This window comes from Elephantulus edwardii, unplaced genomic scaffold (assembly GCF_000299155.1).
Source record: "Elephantulus edwardii isolate Elephantulus edwardi_28Jun2011 unplaced genomic scaffold, EleEdw1.0 scaffold00026, whole genome shotgun sequence".
Taxonomy (NCBI): domain Eukaryota; kingdom Metazoa; phylum Chordata; class Mammalia; order Macroscelidea; family Macroscelididae; genus Elephantulus; species Elephantulus edwardii.
The window spans coordinates 5,025,363-5,048,686 of record NW_006399776.1 but is presented as its reverse complement, the minus strand read 5'-3'; the positions used below and the strand labels follow the sequence as shown (position 1 = coordinate 5,048,686).

At 51.6% G+C, this 23,324-nt stretch overlaps 1 protein-coding gene across 1 annotated transcript in view; it reads right to left on the bottom strand.

Moving 5' to 3' along the window:
* Nucleotides 1–22,132, bottom strand: part of SPTBN5 (spectrin, beta, non-erythrocytic 5) — a 61,363-nt gene extending 39,231 nt beyond the window's left edge. The window contains exons 1-16 of the mRNA XM_006883221.1: nt 22,022–22,132; nt 21,631–21,798; nt 16,760–16,876; nt 13,486–13,643; nt 12,289–12,517; nt 10,746–11,377; nt 8,971–9,109; nt 8,621–8,853; nt 8,036–8,189; nt 7,713–7,913; nt 7,421–7,627; nt 3,006–3,152; nt 2,297–2,449; nt 1,836–1,966; nt 1,422–1,661; nt 913–1,200 (exon numbers count right to left, since the gene is read on the bottom strand). Of these exons, the coding sequence (XP_006883283.1) occupies nt 913–1,200; nt 1,422–1,661; nt 1,836–1,966; nt 2,297–2,449; nt 3,006–3,152; nt 7,421–7,627; nt 7,713–7,913; nt 8,036–8,189; nt 8,621–8,853; nt 8,971–9,109; nt 10,746–11,377; nt 12,289–12,517; nt 13,486–13,643; nt 16,760–16,876; nt 21,631–21,798; nt 22,022–22,132 (3,308 nt within the window). The remainder of the gene's footprint in view (nt 1–912; nt 1,201–1,421; nt 1,662–1,835; nt 1,967–2,296; nt 2,450–3,005; nt 3,153–7,420; nt 7,628–7,712; nt 7,914–8,035; nt 8,190–8,620; nt 8,854–8,970; nt 9,110–10,745; nt 11,378–12,288; nt 12,518–13,485; nt 13,644–16,759; nt 16,877–21,630; nt 21,799–22,021) is intronic.
* Nucleotides 22,133–23,324: the final 1,192 nt, after the last annotated feature.

The window sequence follows — 23,324 nt, the reverse complement described above, 5'->3', positions numbered from 1 at the left end:
TTCTTCTCATATGCTCCATGCCCCTCTCTGTCCCCCTGGCACTCTAACAGGGGTTGGGAGATACCGGCAGGAGGGGTCTGAGGTCGACAAGCCCAGTGGGTTTATTCATCCTGTGGGACAGCCCATTCAGGAAGCACTGAGCTCCCAGGTCCAGCACTGAGCTTAGGACTTAGGTGTGTAAGAGTTCCCAGGCTCCCTTGTTCCAGTTGACTGTCCTGCAAATGTGGATTGCTGGTGGGTGACCAGTGTCCGAGCAAGTGGCCATGACTGGGCCATTACAACTTAACTAGTGAGAAACCAGTCAGACCGCGGGACTGCCTGCAGGGTCAGGGAGTCCAAGCCCATAGGGAGCCTTGAAACACTTAGAAAAGGTAACACTGCCTTCCCCTTTTCAGGCAAATGGGGCACAATTCAAAGGCTTGTGATAGTTTTGCATGAACTAGAGGAAAGAACCACCTGCGCTGGACTGAGGCAGCCCTGACCTGGGGGGTGGGGTCTGGCGAGCAGAGGACAGATTTCAGAGCCACTTGGTCCATCGGTCAGACTACCTCATTCGGGACACAACCTGCAGGCTGCTTGTGGCACCCTGCTGACTGACTGGCACTGACATCCCTGTGTGACGAGAGGAATTGCCATGCTGACAAGGTGTATATATCTGAGTCTCAGGGCCCTGTGGCGTCTGGGTCACTTGGAGTGTCCCTGGAGGCCAGGCCGCCCTGACTGAATGAATCAGATCTGGCCTGACCCAGTAATGACAGAATTTATAGACAGCTCAGACTGGGCCTTAGCCCCCATTTGAAAGTATACAGAATTCCCAAAACAGTTCAGCTCGTGTGGCCTCACTGCTTCCTGTCACCCACTCTCTGGACCTGTGGTAGCAGACAAGCGCCCTGTCCAGCCTCCTGCCCTTACCTCTCCTGCCACAGGTGGATCTCCTCCAGCAGCTCTTGGTGCTCCATCAGCAGCCATTGGGCTGAGGCCACATCCATCACCTCCTCCTCATGGTGCAGCTGGGACCGGACGCTCTCGGCCCATAGCAGAAGTCGCCGGCTCTCCTGCAGGAAACTGTGCTGGGCCCGAGTCTCAGCCTGGGCCTGGGCCTGATGCACCACTTGACCCTGCACTTGCTTCAGCAGACCCTGCAGCGTTTCCACCCTTTCTCGCAGGTGCTGCCTGTCCAGAGAGCCGGACTCCTCCACCCTGGGGGACAGGCCCTAGGCAGTCAGTGTTCTATCCCAGTGGAAGGTGGGGTTCACCCTGAATTTCCACTTCCCAGCTTCCTTTTGTCCTCACAGACTGTTCCCTCAGCCCTTCCCACAGCACATCTTTCACATCCACCCCAACGCCTGTCCCCTTCTCCATTCCAGCCCTGCTCAGCCCTCCGCTCTGCCTTCCCTGTCACCACTGCACAGAACCTGTGCGTCACGGCCACACTTTGGAGGTTGTGGATGTTCCTCTCCAGCACTAGCATCCTCTGCTGGGCCAACTGGAGGACTCGGGGGTTGCCCTCTGAGCTCCCCAGCTCCAGGGCTTCCAGCTGGAGTATCACATCCTGCAGCTGGACCTGGATGGTGTCACACTCCTGCAGGGAACTGTGCATGTCCGAGATGCATGCCAGCTCCATCTCCTTCTCCTTTGTCAGGGCCTCCAGCTGTCTCCACCTGAGCAGAGGGTGTGGAGCATGTCTCCATGACACTGGGATCTCCCTCCCACCTGGGGCCTTAACCACATGCCAGCTGACCCTCCCCAGGGCCTCTCCCCTGTGTCTCTGACACACCAGCCTGTCCACCTGGCATCCACCTGCCACCACCAACCTGCATCACCTCCTTTCTCACCTCTGGCTCAGTTCCTCCTGCTGTCGCTGGACCCGAGTGGAGTTCGCAGGGTATCTCTGCTTCAGTTGCTCAGCAGAGCTGCTGACTTCATCCCAGTGGCCTTTCCCCACAGCCAGGGTCATGAGGGAGTTCTGGGGAAAGGAGGATCTTGGCTTCTGAGAGGCTTGCTCTTTTCTTGTTCCTCCTTCAAACCTACAATTGACCTCTCTCTCTCTCTCTGTTACCGTGCTCTCTGCTACAGAAAGGCTTGAGCTGCAGCCTCTTGGAAGAAGAAACCCCAAAACTTAAAGCCAAATTCCTTGCCCCCCGTCCCTGGACAGGACCATAGCTATCATGGGGAAGTGAGGTGCAGGAGTGAGTAATACAGAGGGAGGAGAAGGGGCTGGACAAGAACTAGGCAAGGAAGAGCGAGGGAGTAGGACCAGGTGTCTAAGACTGTCCTGCTTTCTGAGGGGCTGCACCTTATATTTGAGCTCCATGATGACTAAGTTGTCGGCCTGGGGTTGCAGCATCTGGAACAATGCTGTCTGGTCCTCCAGCCAGGACAAGAACTCTCCACAGGAACTTTCAAAGCCAAACAGGGCCACCGTCTCCTCCAGGCTGGCCCGGCGGTGCTGAGGAAAGGAACCGAGTGACCTGGTAAAGGCCAGTGTACTCCAGAGCAGGTCTAGGGGGGCTCTCTGCTCCAGCACACCAGCAGAGCCCTGGGCCAAGGCTAAAGGAGGTCCTCAGCTGGCAAGAACTCCAGGTCGTGGTAAAAGAGAGACCTACTCTCATCCCATCCTGTCCTACTCAGAGCCCTTCAGCGTTCCTACTGCTCCGAGGGGACATCTATACTTCTCTTAACTCTCCTCCGCCCCTGCCTCCCTGACCAGGTGCTCCAGGCAGTCTGGCCTTCACTGCCATCTTCAGCCACCTGCCCTGCACTTATTTCCCTTCACCTTCCCTGCCTCCACGCCTTTCTGCCAAATCTCAGCTTCAATGTCCTTCCCTGGCCTCCTGGGCTGACCTGTGCCCCCTAAAGACTTGTGTGATGGCTGCTCCATCATGATGGAAGCTCTTGAGGGCTTGTGAGCACATCCAGCCACCACTCTGCCCCCTTGAGCCCATGGCACAGGATCTAGCACAGAGCAGGCGCCCAGGAGCCATTTCTTGAAGAAGAGACATTACCTCTGCTAGGGCCCACAGGTCCTTATAGTCCTGCCTCAAGCCCTCCTGTGTTTGAAGTACAGTGTTGGGATCAAAGTCAGGGTCAGATGTGCTCCAAGCCCTCTGGTTCCTCAGACCTTCCCCTGGATGGCTCTGGGCAGACAGCACCTATACAGACAGAGGACAGCAAGTCCAGAGAGGCCGTGAGGTGTCCACCAGCCTGAACAGCAGAAGCTGTGACTTGGTGGGACCAGTGGCAGTACCTGAGGCTCCCGCTCCACGTCAGGACTGAGTGCCACCTTGGTCTGGTGGGCCTCCTGGTCTTGCAGCTCCCTGGTGTTGAGGTCCATGTGGTGCACTGGGAGCCAGGTGGAATTCACCCCTGTGGGAAAGGTCAGAACAGTCCAGGACAGTGGGAAAAGCTTCAGTTACAAGATAAGATGCACACTGGCACAGAAGGACCGGGAAAGTACATGTTTTTCTTCCCTTTGTACCCTCTGCTGGGCAAGAGTAAGCCAGCAGGGGTTGTGGAGAAGGCCCTGAAGAAGAAGGAAATAATTCATCTCTGGCTGCTCTGCGTCAGTTATGACTTATGGTGACCTGTGTGTGCAGACTAGACTGCTGTCAGGTTTTCCAGGCTGGGGCCTTTCAGAAAAGCCCAGGATAAGAGGTACAATGCAGAGGACTCGGGGGAGGGGGAGGAAGGAGGTAATCATGCAACAATGAAAGAATATTTAAAACCATCAAAGTGAACTGAGGGAGAGGAAGGAAGGGAGGGGAGAGGGAAGCGAGGGAGAGGGGGTAAAATGTGCAACAATGAATGAATGAAAATCTAACTTTTCTGTAAAATTTTTGTTGAAATCACAATTAAAACGAATGGACAAAAAAGTACATCACCAGGGTGGTTTTGAACTGCCCACTTTTCAGCTAGTAATCAGACATCTAACCCTGCCATGCAGGTTCTTCAGAGAAGAAAGAGGACAGTCACAGAGGGGGACTGGGAAGGGGGCAGAAACAAGAGGAAGCGGAAGGAAGACTGAGAATTGAAGCTAGGAGACTATGGCCCTGCGTGACCTGTCTCAGCTACCCTTTGTCTGGAATCAAACTCACTCCTCCCTGATTTGTTTTCCTCCTCCTGAGCCCCAGTGGCGTCCTCTGTGCCTTTCCTTTGTTTCTTGAGTCCTTTCATGCTCTCCATCACTTGCTCATTGTCATTGAGTCTGCACTGATTAATACCTGACCCTCTGGATTTTCAGAGGCTGTAAATCACACAGAAGAGATTGCCCGTTTTTCTTCTGGGGAGCAGCTGGTGGATTTGAACTGCCTGCCTTTGGGTTGACAGCATAACTCTTTGCCCACGAGGCCACCAGAGAGCCACAAAGAAGTTGAACCCCTTGCTCCCGGCAACCTGTTGAGTCCTTAGCAGCTTACCAGAACATCCTGGAGGCCCAGCCACAGTGTCCCCACTATGGAAAAAAGAGGGGGAAGGCTTCCCATTCCCTGGCTCTTGTACCTCTGGAGGTGTAGCGTGTCTGGACCTGGGACCTTAAGTACTCGCTCCTTGGAGCTGCCAAGATTTGTTTTCCATCGTGGGGTCTCTCAGCAGTGTTCCCATCAAGTCTGCTCCAGCCTTCTAGGGACTCTCCCTGTATTGGAGGAAGTAGAGGAAAGTGGTCTTTACTCAGCTTCCAAAGTAGTACCCCACCCCTGGCAGAAGGGGTAACTTTTACCCTTGCTCAGAATCACTGGGGAATGCAAGAGCCTGGAAATTCCAGGAGCCAGCCTGACCACCCCTCAGGGAGAGCACCTGCCCAGTGGGATAGGTCATAGAGAAGAATAAGGCCTCTTCCAGCCTCTCCTCTAAGTAACTAATTGAAATTGGAGCAGCCGAGCACACATGAAGGCAATATTAGAGATCTGTAACAGAAACAATGGAGCACTGGTGCTGGTGGTGCAGTGAATTAAGGATTGGACTGCTAACCAAATGGTTGGCAGTTTGAATCCACCAGCCACTCCACAGGAGAAAAATACAGTAAAGGAGATAAGACACAGGAGAAAGATGACAATAGTCTGCTTCTGTAAAGATTACAGCCTTGGGAGCCCTGTTAGCAGTTTTGCTCTGTCTCACAGGGTGGCGATGAGTTGGAATTGACCTGATGGCAGTGGGTTTTTAACAAAAACATGATGTATTACTATAATATCAGTGTTCGGGGTTCAACACCACAGATACACAGGGTAGGAAGAGGTAGAAACAGCCCTGGGCCCAGAGTCGGGAGTCCTTTTCAGTAGAGATGAAAGTGTCTGCTTGGGTAGTAATTTGGTCTTTCTGAGCCTTGGTTTAATGAGCTATAATTGATCTACGAGTTTAGTTTTAATCCTTTTTTTAAGTTTTGCTTCCTTTATCTGTAAAGTGAAGGAATTGGGCCAGACAGTTGGATTGAATTTCAAAACTCATTAGTATGTAGTCCAGGGAATAAATACAAAGGAAAAGGAAGATACCAATTTAGGCTAAATTGTTTTAAAGCCAGACATTTTCTAGACCTAGAAGGAACGTGAGCTGCCACGTAAGGGGTCAGGGAAGGCCGAGACCAGAAGACAGGGCTCCTGTCTCCAGTTAGCAACTGACTCCTCTGCCAGGTGGCCCTCCACCCCATCCCCAGGTGCTACGCTGTAGCTCAAAGGGCTGGTGGGGGCACAGCTGGGTGGACAGAAGGGGGAACGTGGAGAAGCGCTGGGCAGGAAGAAACCTGCTAGTGTGGCAAACAGACTCCAGATTGTAGTTCCCTGGAGTGAGATTGTTGTTGGGTACCATCTAGTCAACTATTGTGCATAGCAACCCTGAGAACAATGGGCTAAATAAACGCTTGCCTGCACTGTCCTCATATCCCTACCACACTCAAGCCCGTTGTTTCAGGCCTGTGTCCCTCTGTCTTACTGAGAGTCTTTCTCTCGGTCCTCTAAGGGCCATGTCGTACTCATCTTAAGCTACATGTCTTCTTGAAAGTTGGCTATGAGTTGGCTGTGTGGCCGGCCCACACTGTCAGGACTACATAAATGTTTTAAAAATCTGGAGCCCACTGGGCTTTCCGAGGGAGCGCTTGATTAGTGGTTAAACCACCAGTTCCTGTTGCGTCCTTTTTTTGACTCATGGTGACTCTGGGCATCAGAGAAGAGTTGTTTTCTACAGGTTTTCAATGGCTGAGTTTTCAGAAGTAGGTTTCCAGGCTATTCTGGTGAGGCACCTCTGGATGTTAACCATTTACAACACTCCTTGGCCAGTGATGGTTGCTGGCTGCTGTCAAGCCAGCCCCTGGCTTATGGTGACTGACAACAGGCAACCCCAGGCACATTAAGACTGGACTCTTGTGGTCCACAGGGTTTTCCTTGACTGAGTTTTCAGAAATACATACTAGGCCTTTCTTCCTATTCTTAGCAAACTCTGCTGAACCTGTCTGGCATTATAGCAAGATGAACACTTTCGCTAGTAAATGAGTGGTGGCTTTGCATGAGGTTTGTTAGCCAGGTCTCCCTCATGGAAGACAAGAATTAATCTCAGTTAGTGATTTAACCCCAGCCATTGGGTAGGTTCCGACTCAGTGATCCCACAGGGGAGAGCAGAACTGTCCGGTAAGACTCCCAAGGCTGTAGTCTTTATAGAAGGAGCTCTCGTGGCGTAGTGTGTTGCATGTTGTGCTGCTAATCAAAAGGTCAGCAGTTTGAATGCGCTAGCTGTTCCACGTGAGAGCGCTGGGCAGTCTCCTCCTGTAAAGACCTACAGCTTGGGGAACCTGATGGAGTCTTGCTAGCTGCTGAAATCCACTCATTGACAATAGATAATCTTTACAGAAGCCGACTGCCACATCTTTTTCCCTTGAAGCAGCTGGTGAGTTACAGCTAACGTTTCCGTTATCAGGCAAATATTTGAACCACTGTGCTGGCTAGCGATTGGTTTCTTCAAACCCCACCAAAGCCAAGTCAGGATAGAGAGTCAAACCTTTACCATTGTCAGATGAAAGCAAGTGTTAAGAATATGTTAAGCCTGACAATGAGAGCAAGGTTCCTAGAGGCACTGCATTCATCAATCAATGCTTGAAGCTACTGGCCTGAGTGACCAGCCACTCTGAGCTTGTGATGGCCTCAATATGCTGAGCTCTGGTTAACTCTGGGTTAGGTCAGCAGGTGACATGTCATTGCAGGGTGCACTCAAAGCCAATTGAAGCCATGGCCCCTGAGCAGAGGAAAAGAGCACCCATGACAATTCGTTTTAAATTGCTGCATAACCTCTCGCAGCTGGCGCAGAAACTTTGATGGTAAATAGAAAATGTTCCGCTTCTGACCTTGAGTCGGGGACCCTCCCATTCCCACCCTCTGTGAAGCCAGGCCCTGGCCTCAGTATTCAGGGTCGGAAGCCAGTGAGTTTTGGTCCCGGTCCACACCGTGAATGAGGTCCGGGCAGCGGCCCTCCGCGCCTGCTGGTCCAGCCCCCGCAGCTCGGCCTCGAAGGCGCGCAGGGCGCGCTCCAGCCGCACGTGGCGCCGCAAGAGGCCCTCCGCGTTCGCCTGGTCTCGCGCACAAGGCGCGCCCTCCATCAGGGACTGTCGCTCGCGCAGCCACGAGGCGGCATCAGCCGCGTCTGCGAAATACTGCAGGGTGGAGGGGTGTGCGGAGGATTAGTGCCGGGCTGGGCACCTGCCACGAGCGCCCAGCCGGTCTACCTGCCCGCAGTACCTGCCGCACGAGCAGGGCTGCCTGGAGCCGCGCGTTCAGCCTGGCAGCCTGAGTCTCCAGCAGCTGCCATGCGCCCAGCACGGCCTCGGCCCGCTCCCGGGGGTCCACCTCCATCTGGTCTCCCAGGGCGCTGAGGTCACGCCCCCTCTGCGCTAGATCTGTGCACACTGCCTGGTGGCGGTGGACTTCGGCTTCCAGGGCCTGTTTGGACGGCAGTGAAGCATCCTCAGTGAAGGGAAGGGAAAGTAGACGGGGAGGGAACCCGGGTCCTAGGAGGGGAACAGAGGAAGGTGAGGACAGGCAAGGCAAGAGGTGACAGGGACCTTGTGCTTTTGCAGGGCAGCTGAGATCTGGCTGAGATCCCTGCCCGGTGTCACGTTCTCCACTAGCTGTCTGTGCTTCATCAGCCAGGCTTCCTCCTCCTCACAGTTGCACAAGAACTTGGCTCGCTGCAGGGCCTGCTCCAGTAGAGTGCGCCTGAGGAAGGGGGAGTGTCACTGACACGGAGGAGCTTCAGAAGTCGCAGGTCAAGGGAAGGAGGCTTCTCGCTAGAGGACAGAGCTGCCCTCTTAGGAAGGTGGAAGGCGCTGTAGTCAGTAGGGAGTTACTTTGCTAAAGGTGGCGGGCACCTCTCTTGGTTTTAAATTCATCAGTAGCTCCACAGGAGATACTGATAGGCAGTCTCCTCCCTAGTTTACAGCCTCTGAAAACCCCTTAGAGGGTCAGCTATGAGTTGGTTCTAACTCAGTGAGTGAGTGGGTGACTGAAGAGGTGGACAGATTAGTTGGAGGTGAGAGGAAGAATTCAGGGAGTTGCCAGCATAGCGCTATTAGAATCTGGGGCAGGCAATGATTCCATACAATATAGAGAAGCTGTGGAGAACATAAGGAACTGGAGTGGGCTCTTACCGAGATCTGACTAGAGACAGCAGGCTCTGGTGGAGCTGGGCCATACCCCTGGCCTTGGCCTGTAGCACCTCCACACTGGTCCCCCCACATGAGTCCAGCTCAGTGGTCTGATGGACAAGATGACTCACGTGGGCTCCGTGGGCAGAAACCTGGATCTCCAACAGCTCATGCCTCTGCAGTAGCTCCACCACTTCTGCTAACTGCTGCCCACAGGTGGTGGAGCTGGCTGGCACCTGGTCAGAGATGGGTGGTCATTTCAGACCCAGGGACCTGGGTCCTTTTGGGCTCTGGTGTGGGGAAGGTCCTGCACTCTGCTGTATTCCCCAGAGGTCAGCTAGTCCAGGGCCCACCTGCAGCTCCTTGAGCTGATCAGAGGCCACCTCGACCTCCTGTAGCAGGCTGTGCACTGTCCGGGCACTTGCCATTTGCTTCTTCTGGCCTTGAAGATGCTGCAGGAGCCTCTCCCAACGCTGGGTGACCTCTATGTGCCTGGAGAACATGAAACAAGGGTGACCTCTGGGGGATTGAGGTAGGGAAGCTACCTTAAAGTCCCCGACAAGTGGAATAGCTTGGACTCTGGCCGAGGGCTTGAACACCATTACAGGGGTGGCTGGAGTAGTGTGTCCTGGTTATGGTCTCAGGCAGAGCCTCCAGAAGGAGGTCCTGAAAGGTCCAGTCCCAGCCCCTTCACCAGATCCAGTTGCACCAGCTAAAACCTGTTTCTCACTTTTTTGCACCCTACATCTGATCTACCTAAAAATTCAATTGTCAGTACCCTCTAACTATGGTCAGAATCCCTCTACTGCCAGTGCTTCCACTCAGGTCACCTGTGTCCTGGATTATTTCAGTGGATTCATAACTGACTAGTCTCCCTGCTTCTGCCTTTGCCCTTCAGTATCCTCCCACTACAGCATCCAGAGTGATCATGCTAATTTAAAAGACAAGTCATGTCATTCTTCTGCTCAAGCCTTTCAAGGGTTTCCCATCTTGGCAAAACCTGTCTTTACTGCCTTGCCATGTCCAGCATGATCCCCACCCCACCCCTTTTCCCAGCACGTCCATCACTCACCTCGTCCACCAGCCTCCATGCTAGTTTCCCCAATATGCCCGACGTGCACTGCCTTGGGACCTTATGCTCGCCATTCCCTCTGCCTGGAATACTCTTTCCTTTCATACCCACGTGGCCAGTCCCCAAACATCTTTCTGGCCTTTTTCAAAGTCAACTTCACAGCAAACCTTCCTTTGGTCTCCTAGTCTAAACTTTTATCCCCTCTTGTTGTTTATCATGACAACTCATGGTTTTTTCTCTTCTTTTTCTTTTTAAATCATTATTTCACATACTATACCATTTTCTTATTTGTCTATTTTGTTAGTAATGTGTAAGCTCTGCAAGAGCAGGGCTTTTGGTGTCTTCACGGCTCAGTTCCCTGAATCTAGAGCAGGGCTTGACCATGGTGATGAGCTTCTGGATGTAGATCCCTGCACTTTTTTCTTGTATGCACTTATTTTTTTTTGTATGCACTTTTTTAAATTATTTTTTATTTTTTTATAGAGGTTTTGGATTTCCATTCATTCATTGCCTCAATTTTCTCCCTGCCCACCCTTCCCCACCAGCTCGCTTCCCCCTCCGAAGAGAGGGGGAAAAAAAATTCCTTCATTAGTATATAATTCCTACGTCCCTTCCCCCACCCCCCACCCCGAGTACACTTCTCTATGCAACCTTAATTCTGGATTCCTGTGCTAACCATAATACTCAATCATATATCACTTCTAATCTGTTCTTTCCCTCATCTGTTTCAATACAATATTTTGTATGCACTTTTAAGTGGATTTGAACTGCCAACCTTTTAGTTGACAATGGAATTCTAAACTGCAATTCATTTGGAAGATGTAAGAAATTCAATAAATATTTGTTCATGAATTAACAGGTTTACTGGAAAGGATAATATTTTGTCAAGAAGGGATAACTTCTGCATGATAGGCTTTCAGGTTTCTGTGTGAAATAGATAGTTTTTAAAGGAATCTTGAAGCCTTAAATCATGTTTCATCTGTGGCCAGGAGCATGTGCAAGAACTGGGGCAAGCCCATGCCTATTATGAGGGCAGTTCACTTGCCCAAGACTCACCTGCAGGCCACATCTGCCCAGCCGTGGTACTGCTCCTGCTGGAGGATGTCTGCAATGTCGGCAAGGGCCTGGAAGCGCCCCTCCTGGGGCAGGATGCCAGCCTCCAGCATGCCCAGCCTCTGGGAAGCTGCCTCCACCATGGCTGGGCTGGCCAGTGGGCCGCCCACCTGCTTGAGCATGCGCTCCGTGTCCGTCAGGAAGCTCTCCCGGAGGGCCACCTTTCGCCGAAAGCGCCGGGCCAGGGTTTCCAACCTTTCCAGCTGCAGTAGACGCTGCTGCAGGGCTTGGCTCCGGGCAGCCTCTGCCCGCTCCAGCCCTGCCCAGCGCTGGGACAGCTCTGCAGGGCCCAGGCCCTCAGACGGCAGGAAGGGCCTGCGGTTCTGGGCTCGGAGTGCTGTCTGCAGCCGGAAGAGCAGGACCTCTGTGGCCCCTCGCTGCTGAAGCCTGGGGGGCTTTTCCTGGGTTCGGAAGGAGGCAAAGGCTGCCAGTAACTGGCTCATGGCAGGCAGTGAGTCTGGGAAATCCCGCGCCTCCAGCTGCTCCTGTTTTTCTGCGATCCAGCCGAGCAGGTCAGCCACCAGCTGTTCGTACTGGGTCCGCAGAGCCTGTGTCTCTTGGAGCTGAAGTAGGATCTGGGGTGGTAGGAGGTGCAGGGGACAGGTGCAAAATGTCAGCGATAGTTTCCTGAGATACACTGAAGCCACTATACTCTCAGCTGAGGATGAACTAAATTGGGAGGTTGATCCCAACCCCAAGACCCTGGAGAAGTGGGTCAGCCTGCATTGCGTGCTCGGACCTGGAAATGCAAGGGGCTCCCTTTCTCTGGACAGCAGAGACCGTGTCTGCCTTCCGTGTCTGCCTTTCTCCCTGGTCCCTCCTGGGGGCAGAGGCTTCACAGGCTGCTACTCTCTTTCTAAGTCCTTTTTCCCTCCCCCTGGGACCACATCGTCTAAAGCAGCTCGCCACCAACCCCCAGAACAGCTCTCCCCGGTCTCAGCGTCTGCCATCGCATCCAGAGAGTAAGAAAGTCCCCTGAATACATGGACTCAGTGTATGTCCAGCTTGCTGGAGCAGCTTCTATGCCTGTCCTTGTACTCTCTTCGTCCTGAGTCTTCAGCAGTCTTTTTAATCTCATTAGCAGCTTACTAGCCTGGGAGTGGAGGGGGCGGGGAGGTGGAGGTGCCTGTGTCCTAGTGGGCCCAGTGTCTTGCCCAGGACCTTACTTACCCTCCTGCAAACCTCACACACATAAGCCCAGCCAGCTGCTTCTGACTCATGGTGACCCAGTGTGTGTCAGAGTAGAACTGTGCTCCATCGGGTTTTCAATGACTGATTGTTTTGGAAGGAGCTTGACAGGCTTGACAGAAGCTTGAACTTCTGACCTTTTGCTTAGCAACTGAGAGCTGAACTGTACCACCCAGAGACTCCAGAACACTCAGGACAGCTTTCGATGATCCAAACAAGACCATCTCCGCTTTACCAAGGGAGCACAGCAGAGTTAGATGCGTGTTGGTCCCGGGGTCACCCTCCCTTGGCCACTAACCTTAGCGAGTCTCTTCTGAACAGTCTGTCCCTGGTGCAGGCGGGAGAAGTGGTGGTAGTAGAGGGAGACATAGGTCATGATGGAGCATTCGTCAGGGTGCACGGCAGACACGTCCTCGGGGTCCAGCAGCCGAGCGATGCCCAGCTCCTGCTCCGCCACGTGGAAGGCAAATTGGAGGTTGTGCAGCGGGCGCTCTGGGTGCAGGGAGCTGTAGTCAATGAGGTCTGGCCTGGGTGGGAAACAAGACGGGTTCTTCACCAGCATGACTGTTGTTCACTCGCTGACTGACGCTAGGTTGCAAATGATTCAGAGCTGACCCTCCAGCATGTTTTCAGAGGCTGTTATTTGCACGGGAGAAGCCTCCCCCATCTTTCTCCCAAGCAGCCACTAGTGTATTTGAACAACCAGAGGGGAACCACATTTTGGTTAGCTGCACAACTCCCTGTCCACAAGGCCACCAGAGATTTCTAGTAATATTTCTAGGCAAATAATGGGTGTTACATGGTTTTGCAAACTTTGGTACCACCTACATATTAGTTTCTTATGTGTGCTGTATCTCTATATATGACAAATACAGTAATTTACCATTACTTTCAGTAGACTTTTAAAAAGTGCAAACACCCTTCTACTGGTCATTTACATCTTAGAGTGAATCAGTCTATCAGACTTTGTCTTGTCTGTTGTCTGAGAACCTGGCAGATGAGTAGGGTTCAGCTAGAGAGAGGGGGGTATAATTTGACTTAAGGGCCAGAGCCTGTAGGCAGGGGCAGCATCTTCAAAAGAGCTGGACATTTTTCAGGGAGAAAGAGGGTGCTGTGAACAGAATGGAGGGGTACAAGAAAGTGGAGAAAGGCAAGGTCAAAGGCACACTTGGTCAGTCCATGCATACCTGGTGGGGGTCGGGATGGCAAGAGGGATGCTTGTTATGACCAGAGATTCAGATCCCTACCCTCTCTCCTTCCAGGCTCCACTGTGGCCTCATCTACCCTCAGGGTCCAGAGGTCACAGGGGATATGAGGAAATAGGCACATTTAGGACACAGACCCCAAGGGACCCTATTTCTAGAATAGTTGGTTCAGTTGGCAGAGTTCCCCAGGAAGAAGGCTGAGGCCTGTCTCAGGCCAGGTCAGGGCTGGGAGGGCTGGTTCCTCCCTCATGCACACACGTGTACATGCACATACTTGCTCACACACAGACCTGTGGGCGTGGATGAGGGCGCTGAAGCCCAGCCCATCTCTCCAGCTGCGGGAGAAGTCGGTGATGCTCACATTGGTGTAGCTGGCCGTCTTCCGCTGGCACCAGATCAGTAGCGCTTCCTTGGCGGACAGCAGGGCTGCGCTGGCCCCAAACTCCTCCTGTGGAACAGGTGAGGTGACCATGCTGGGAGGCTGGGGAAAGGCAGGTGTAGGGCTTGCCTACCAGGAGGCATGAGCTGACTGTTTTTTTAAAAAAACCACACCTGATTCTTCCATTTCCTCCACAATGGGGCAGAGATTGAGGGTGAGAGAAAGATCATCTTTTCAAAGAAGCAGAGCTCAAAGCCATCATTTCAGAACAGCTGGCTTTGCAGTCAGCACCAATCACTCGCATTTTCTGGGCTCTTGGATCAGGCATCATGCTAACCATCCTAGGTCCCCAGGAATCAAGCTTGGGGTTCACTAGACCAGCTCGTCGTCACCACAGGTGTCCTGTGAGTCAGGCGCTGTGCCCTGTACCTTCGTTCTCAGCCTCCTCACAGCCCAGGAATGAGTTTCAATGGGAGAGATCAGGAAGCTGCCCTCCACTCATATAGGGAGGGGCTGGACTGGACCCAGGAATGTCTGAGAGCCCACCTGCCCACCACACTCCTCAGCCTGAGAAATGACTCATCTCTATTTGGGTTCCATTCCTCCAACCTTGTGCAGCCTTTTATTTTTCCCATTTGAATTAAAGTTCACAAAACATACTGATTTTTCATTTAGTCATTCATAGTCATTTTGTTTCATAACATCATCACTGATCAGAGTAACGAGTTAATTGCAATGTCTAATCAGCCGCTTACTGTATATGCCTTTCCCTTCATCCAGCTTATCTGTTTACTTTTATCCCCCTCCCTCACCCTTCCCAGGCCTGTTAGCCCTCCACAATAGAGTCTGCCTGCAAACCTTTCCTTAGCTTTTTGTAATAGTGGTTTATACTGTAACTGTCCTGATGTGACTGAGGCATGCCACTTAGTATAATTTGTTCTAGATTCATGCGTGTTTTCAGTACTTTGTGAATTCCTCGTTGTTTTCAGTGATGTATAATATTCCACTGTGCAAAGGCACACTAGTTTCTTTAGTCGTTTGCCCACTGACAGACACTTGAGTTGTTCCCAACCCTTTACCATGATAAGCGATGCTGCGATAATCCTGCACATGTGTATGTAACTTTGTGTTGCAGCTCTTATTCTGAACATATGCTTAATAGTGGGATTACTGGATCAAATTCTGTTCCCAACTTTCTAAAGAAGGGACAACCTGCTTTCTGTGATGTTTGTAGCATTTCCCACTCCCATGCCTGTTTTCTTTTCTTGTATATGGTTTCTCTTTTCTGCCACTCTCAACTACCATCTGCCTCCCCTCATCTCCTCTCCTTTCCACCTCACCCTTCTTCCTCTCCTAGTTCTTTCCTCCACCTTCCATCCTCGTCCCCTTTCCCTCCGTCAGTGGTACCCTCTTTCCACCCTCTTCCTCCCTTCTGCCCCTACCCCTAGAGCCCCCACTTCTCTTTTCTTTGCTCCCACTCTTCCTCTCACTTTCTCCTTCCCCACTGATCACTTTGTGTACCACTCTTCCCAACTCAATGCCTATTTTAAACTCAAAATGTCAAACCCGGCCAGGCTGTATTTTCCCCTTGGTATGGGAACTTGAGCAAGACGGATGAGCGGACACAGCATGTAGAGGCAGAGAGGGGCTTCAAGGTCCTGGAGTCTGGTGTAACTGGCCTTAGTAAGATGCACTGGTGGCCTGGGTAGGGCTTGGTCAAGGACCAGGATGTGGTGGAAGGCCTGAGCCTGCGATGGGGAGGCTGGCAGATGTGACCTGGGGAGGGTCTGGGGATGAGCCTGTAAAGGGGCAGAGTTCAGCAGGTCTGAGCACCTCTGAGTTAGGCAGGGGGTGGGACCTGAGGTGGCTGTGGACAAGTGGAACCAGCAGGAAGGACAGTGGCCTGGCTGATCAGGGATGAAGATGACGTGTGCTCCAAAAGGAAAGGGCTGCGGGGGCATCTGAAGCCGGTTTAAGGGTCTAGGGAGCTTGACTTTCTGAAAGGGCTTTAAGTCAGTGAAAATTAATTTGTCTATTCCTTTGCTTGGGAGGGTGGAGGGACGGCGCAGGAGAGGAAGGCCCTCTATGAGGTGGATTGATTCAGTGACTGGCATAATTGGGATGGGAGTGTCAGAGACAGTGCGATTGGCACAGGACAGAGCGGAGTTTAGGGCTGTTGTACATAGGGTCGCTATGAGTCGCAGGCGACTCGACGGCACATAACAACAACAACAACATTCCTTTGCCAGATGTTTATTGAGCACCTACTATGGGCAAAGTTCTGGGGACCCAGACAAACAAGGCCCCTGCTCCCAGGGGCTCACAGTCACATTCTGAGTTTTGAAGGTCCTCCTAGATTTGACCACATTTACGTTTGTTTTCAGTCGGATTTTGTTTCTCCGTTGTGGTGTTCTGTTGTACTGGGATAAATGTTTAGGTAGTGGTTTAGAAACTGTTGATAGAAAGGACTTTATATCCTTTTTCTGATCCAGTTGTGGGGAAAGGAGTATGCAGAAGGTTTCAAGGCTCTGGCGGCTTAGTGGTAAGAAACTGCACTGCAATCCCAAATGAATGTGGTTCAAATCCACCAGCTGCTCTGTGGGAGAAGCTTGGCTAATCTCCTCCCATGTGATTAACTGTCACTGAAAACCTGCTGAAGGTAGACAATAACAGCAAGGCCCACCAAGTGGATTGATAATTGGTGACCCCTTCTCCTTCTTTGAAGGAGCCCTGGCGGCACAGTGGTTAAGTTTGAACCCACCAGTCTGCTCCTGTGTAAAGCAGTTCTGCTCTGTCCACAGGGCTGCATGAATCTGAACCAACTCCCAGCAGTGGGTTTGGTTTTCCCCCTTCAGTGATACATTCTTCTATGTGCTCCCTTACCCACAGAACGTCCTCTCTCCTCTCATACTCTTCTTACTTGGTGGTGAAATGTGAGGGACTGACAGTCATCAGCAGCGAATGACTTGCAACTCATGATTCTAGCTCTCACTTAAGCAAATTACAATATTGTTGACATACTGGATTCTTTATCTGTGCTGATAAGTTAATGATAATTTTGTGGACACCAAGGATCTGCTATGGGGATCACAGGGGTTGGATGAAGTTTCTTTGACCCCCAGGGCCTGTGGTGAGGCCAGGGCTGGGCTGGGGCAGGTGACTGGGAGCTGGGGACTGAGACATACCCTGTCCAAGTAGATGTCAGAAATCTGGAAACGGAGTATGATGACCCAGATGAGTCCCAGGATGAGTGTCTGGTCTCCATCCACAATGTTCTCTGGTCCAATCAAGGGTATTGGCACCTGTGGGCACAGTTGTTTGGGCTCAGCCATGTGTCAGAAAGCACTCCAGGGTCTGGCTGTCAGATGGAGGGTCCTGCCATAGTCAGGAGGACAAGGACAGACAAGTGAATGCTCCGTGTGGTTGGGGCTTTGGCTGGGTGAAGTTGTGAGCTGCTGAGCTGGGCCAGACCACTGGAACTGGAAAGATTTCTTGTGTCTGGGCTAGAGGTAAAGTTAGGTGTGTGTGTATGTGGAGGGAGGGAAATGAGATTCATAATAATCAGTATGTGAACCAAACAATGTTCAATCCAGCAGCACCTCCCAGGGCGTTTCGAGAACTTCAGGGGGTGGTTGAAGAGTCTAGATGAGAGGCAGCTGAGAAGTGTGTGGACCCCTCTTCCTGTGATCACACTTGAACTTCAGTCCTCTTCGTCAGTGCTTTATCTCCAAGAAAGTGTGTTTTAAATTCAAATCCATAAACACTGCCCAATCTGACTCTCTTGGTCCAGCGCCAAGAATTTGCATTTTGTTCTTGTTGTTATGTGCTGTCGAGTCGCTTGTGACTCATAGTGACCTTATGTACAGAACCCTAACCCTGCTCTATCCTGTGCCAACCTCGCCGTCTCCGACACCCTCACTCCCACCACCTCACTCACAGAATCGATCCATCTCATCGAGGGTCTTCCTCTCCTGCGCTTCCCCTCCACTCTCCCAAACATGATGCCCCTCTACAAGGACTGGTCCCTCCTTGGCAACATGCCCAAAGTATGTCAAACGAAGCTTCAGAATCCTAGACTCCAAGGAGCATTCTGGCTTCACCCTCTCCAGGAAAAACCTGTTTGTTCTCCTAGCAGTCCATGGTATATTCAACACTCTTCTCCAGCACCACAGCTCAAAGGCATCAATTCTCTTTTTAGCAAATACTTTAATGATTCCTATGCATGCTAAAGTTGAGACCCTGCTGTCCTCAATCCACTCCCTTGGTAGAGAGGATGGATGGGTGAATCCAAGGGGGAAGGAATCAGAATAAACAAACAAACAAACATAAAAATCCTTATAACTTTGATCCTTACAACAAAATTCAACTCCTCCATCATCCTGGTTTGAATTCACTTTCCTGTAGCACATATCCCCAAGGCACAGAGGATTCTTCAGTTCCTTGACATTCTAGCATAGTCTAAACATGGCCTTTGCATAGGCTGTTCCTGTCGGCTGAGATCAGTATCTCCCAAAACCCTTGATGAGACGGATTGATGAAGTGATGGCAACAGTGGTCTTGAGTATGGCAGAGATTGGGAGGAGGGCACAGGACAGGGCAAAGTTTCCATCTGCTGTTCACAGCATCACCCTCAGTCATAGCACCTATCAACATGCTAGGGAATCTCACTGGGTGCACTCTGCTGCATACAGTCAAAATGATTGCACTTAAATGACTCGTTAAATGATTCTACCCTATGTTCTTCCCTCTTCTCTCTGGCACATTTAAATCCCTTCTGCATTTATCTCAGCAAGGAGTCTGGCTCCCAAGAGCTGAAATCGGCCATGTTGTTGTTGTGTGCCATCAAGTCAGCTGACCCATAGCTGACCCTCCACTGGGTTTTCAGAAGCAAGAAATCGCTTGGGAGGAGATTACCCTCCTTGTCCCTCAGAGCAGCTTCTGGATTCGCGTGCCTTTGGGAAGCAGCACTGTAGCTTCTTACTACTAGGCCATGGAATAAGCCATGGTGAGAATAAATAAAAACAAAATAATGAAAGCAAACAAAAACAGTTGCTGCCGAGTTGAGCCTCATTCATGGTGAGCCCACGTGTGTCAGAGTGGAGCTGTGAGCACGAGGTCGCCAATGGTTGATTTCTGGGAGTGGATTCCTAGGACCTTCTTCTCGTGGGCTCTGGGTGGGCTCCACTGGACAGGGAGTCAGTGATACCACCGGCAGCTCCTGGTGGGGACAGTAGCACCATGGAAATGAGACACATTACCAACCAGGGCTTTTATTTACCTCCAGAGAGCTGGTTGTTAAATATCACTGATCTGGGTTCAGTTAAACCACCCTCCTCTGAAACTGTGGGTGCTCAAGTCTGGGCTTTGCTTATTGCATTCGCAGAGGCTGGCATGTGGGAAGGTCTCATCCTCCTTATAAACAGTGGGTGCAGTGCTATCTCCTTGGCCTTTCTTGACTAGTTTTGCCTTACGTGTGTAATAGAGAAAAGGATATCACTATCATAGGGCTAGCTGTTAAAATGAGATGATATCTATCAAAGCTGGTGGAGAACTGCAAAGACTCTGACAAGGGCCATGGATTCACCACACCCTTAAGTTCCCAAGGGAAGGCCAGCTCAGAGGGTCATTGTTGAAGGACCAGGCTGGGATTGGCATCCTCTGACTGGCAGCTTTCTCAGGAACAGCAGTTACCCCCCTTCCCTCAGCTCTGGTTTCCTCTTGCTGACCCCTCTCCAGTGGTGATGGCTCCATGTAGTCCTCATTCTTGGGGACACAACAGCACCCACAGTGGGGCTCTGCTCACAGTGAGCTCAGCCTCCGGGGACAAGTAGCTCAGGGCTTCAGAACCTGAGGAATTCAAGTCAGAAGTTCTAGATTCTCCAGTTCCTGGTCCTCAGTATAAATGACTCTTGTATGGACCCCTAGTTCAACCCCCTCCTAGCCAGGAGGATATGTTATGGATTAAATTGTGTTTTCCCAAAACTATCAGAGAGTTGGACAATGACTAGGGAGGATAGAAGGAGAATTGACGCCTTTGAGCTGTGGTGCTGGAGAAGAGTACTGAATGTACCATGGACTGCCAAGAAAACAAACAGATCCATCCTAGAGAGGGTTAAACCAGGCTACTCCTTGGAGGCAAGGATTCTGGGGTTTCGTCTGACATACTTTGGACATGTTGTAAGGAAAGACAGGTCCTTGGAGAGGGACATCATGCTTGGTAGGGTAGAGAGACAGTGCAGGAGGGGAAGACCCTCTATGAGATGGATCGATTCAGTGACTGGGGTAATCGGGATGGGTGTGTCAGAGACAGTGTGATTGGCGCAGAAAAGAGCAGAGTTTAGGGCTGTTGTACATAGGGTCGCTATGAGTTGCAAATGACTCGACAGCACATAACAACAACAATCACCACCACCACCACCACCACAACAACAATGTGTTATAAACCCAAACCTTTATGTGTGTGGATAGGAGCCCTCGTGATGCAGTGATAAACTGCTCAGTTACTAGCCAAAAGGTCAGTGATTTGAACCCAGTGGTAACTGTGAGGGAGAAAATACCTAATCACATGCCTTAATAAAGATTACAGCCTTGGAAAGCCTAGGGGAGAGGAGGATCCTCAACCGGCAGATTGACACAATGACTACAGCAATAGGCTAGAGAGTATCAGATTGTGAGGATAGCACAGGGTTCGGATCTGTTGTTCATAGGGTTGCTGTGAGTCATACTTAACTGAAGGCATATTATCTTACAAATCATCAGCAGCTGTGGGACCAATATAAAAGTGCTTCCCACACTGTAAATGGTAGTGATGGTGGTGGAGAGATTGTGAAGAGACTATTGCAAGATATAACCAGAGGAACCCAGGAGACAAAGGCCACAGTTAAAGGTTTTGCTTGCTGGATGATTGAAGGAAAAGATGAATTATAACCTCTCTGAAATAAAGTTAGCTTGATCGAGGAAACTAGAGTTTCTTTGAATTTCACTAATTGAGGAACTGTGACTTGATAGTCTGGTTTAGGACACTTGAACTAAACCTGGACTTAAATTGTGAGATATTCTTTGCCTCCCCTTCTCTTCAACCTATTTCCCTATTAAGTCCTACAACTATGAGTAAAGTCTGTGAGTCTTGCAATGAAATCAGATCCAATGATTGGTAAAAATAGGTGCAGAAGCATGTAGGGTGGCATGTCTGCGTGGCTATTTGTATAATGCTATGGACATTACAGGGAACTCTAGTGGCCTAGTGGCAAGAAGCTGCGCTGTAATCCCGAAGGCATGCATTTCAAATCCCACCAGCTGCTCCATGGGAGAAGGATGGGAAATCTCCTCCCATGGGATTAACTGCCTCTGAAAACCCACTGGGGCTCAATTGTGGCTTGATGGTACACAACAAAAACATGGATATTATTGATGGGGACAGTTCCCCTATATGAAGTGGGTAGAAATCAAACTTGGCCACCCCTAATGTTGTATCTGCTCCTTAAACAGAACCCAGAGTCCATCCATTCTCCTTGTGTTTTCAGCTTCCTTTTAGAATCTATCTCTGTCCCTTTCTTTTTGGTGACCTTGATTTCTCAGCTCTGCTGTCAAGCACAGCTTCTCTAAGACAGAACCTGCTCCTCTCTCCTCCACGGCCCTGGCTGGGGCTGTTCCTCTTCCTTCTGGCCTCAGCCTACCTGCCATGGCCCCACACGAGGCTCTGTGGTCAGCTGAATAATTCTGAGTCTCTGTGTTCACATTCATGAAACTAGAAGATTAAGAGAACATGAAGATTATTTCATCTTTAAAATCTTGTCGTGCTCTCTGACTATAGACAAAAGCACTTTTCTTTCTCAGTAGGGATGATGGCTGCTGCCTCAGCCAGTTGGGGGTGCTCATGTTAAGAGTCTTGCAAGAGTTTGGCTTCTGGTACCTCCATCTCCTACCTGTTCCTCCTTTATTCAGCACCCCTCCCCATTCCCTGTGGCACAAGAGAGATTCTACAGTTTCAGGCCTGTCACTGCTGCCCACCCAGTGCCCAGCCCTAACGCGCGGATGTCCTCTCCCAGCAGCTGACCTTGGTCTTGAGGAAGGCCAGCACTCGGCTGTTGTTCTCCAGCAAGTGCACGCGCAGGCGGCCCCGACTAGGGGGCGGCAGGGCCTCCCCTGAGATGAGCTCCAGCAGCCGCAGTAGGTAGGTGCCATCCCCCAGCTCTGTGTACAGGTTCTGGATCTTGATGCCCACCTGGGAAGGGGTGGGGAGAGGTGCTGGGTCAGTCAGCCTTGTCTGTCTGCTCCCTGCGGGGACCTGGGCATCTCTGGTCAGCGGTAGCTGCCTTGAAGGAAGAGCTCTGACTCACTTCTGTCGTGGTGTCGGGAGATGCCTCACACTCCTCGCTTATCCACAGTGGGCCAGGGAGCTGGGACCACAGCTGGGGCGGGTTGTGGGCACTACTGGCCCCACTTACCCGGCCATGGTGGAAGACATTGTTGATCCAGTTAGTGAAAGTCTTCTCCTGCATCCGCGTGTGCTGGGCCTGCAGCCTGCGAACGTGACCCACCTCGTACTCGGAATCCATGGCAGGACCTGGGCTGGGAGAGCAGGCTCACGAGCTCCCTCTACAGGGACCACAGGACTGAGGGTCTGTAGCTGATGGGGACCAGCCATCAGGCTGCAGTCCTTTTGGGATGAGGGGACTGAGCATTTCCCTAAGCCTTGCGATACTGGGAGGTGGAGACTGGGGAATGTGGGTACTGATGGTTGGTTCCCTGGGAAAGTTGTGTCTCTGTAAGGAGCATGAGGACCCCTTCCTGTCAGATTGTCGTCCCCCTACCCTTGTGGCTTGGAGCCTAGCCAGGTAAGACTCTGGTGCTCTTGGTTTGAAGGTCACAGGAATCTTCCAGATTGTTCTCAGAGCCCCTTGCTGCTAGACATCACCATTGGACGGCAGCGCTTGGCTGCTGCCCCTTGGATTAACAGGGCAGAGGGAAGGAAAAGAGGAGACTGCTCACCTTGGTGAATCTGGACCCTGAGAGGAGGCCCGCTGGGCAGATGCAGATGGCTGGTGATCAGGGGTCGTGCAGGGAGGAGAGGGACATCAGGAGAGGCGGGCTGAGCTGGCTGCTTGGCCCTCCCCTTGAGTCAGCGTGCCTCTTGCACACACAGCGGGCATTGTCCTCCCACCTGTGGCAGGGTGTGGAGCAGACTGGGAGGGGGTGGCTGAAGAATGCTCCAGGCCATTGCTGGGGGAGCCCCTTCATCATCCTCCACCTTGTTCCCAGTTGGGGGTCCTGGACACTGAGTCCCATGAGATGACTCACCTGGGCTTGTGGAAGCCCCACCTTGCTGCTTCTGGGTTGGGGGCACCAAGGAGTCACTTCAGTCTGGGTGAAAGATCCCAAAGGAGAGGCTGGTCAAGTGTCTGGTCTCATTTCCCAGCCTGGGATGCCCTTCAGTTTCCAAGGGGGGCCTCTGTGGGTACCCACAGCCATAGGGTAGGGGCAGCATACTGGGCCATCCATCGCCTTTTCCATCACGTCCAGGGAGACCAAGAAAAGTCTGGAGCTGAGCTACGCCAGGCTGTCCAGGCCCTGACAGAGTGCTCGCTCATCTGACATGGGGTTGAAGTGGGGTACTCCTTAAATCCAGGCGTCTCCCCCAGGACATTAACTCATATAGGAAAGCTGTGGAAACAGCCGTATTCTCCAAGACCAGAGTTGGTGTGAACTTTTGGGGGCTCATGGCAGTGCATTTGAGGGCTGACTACACAT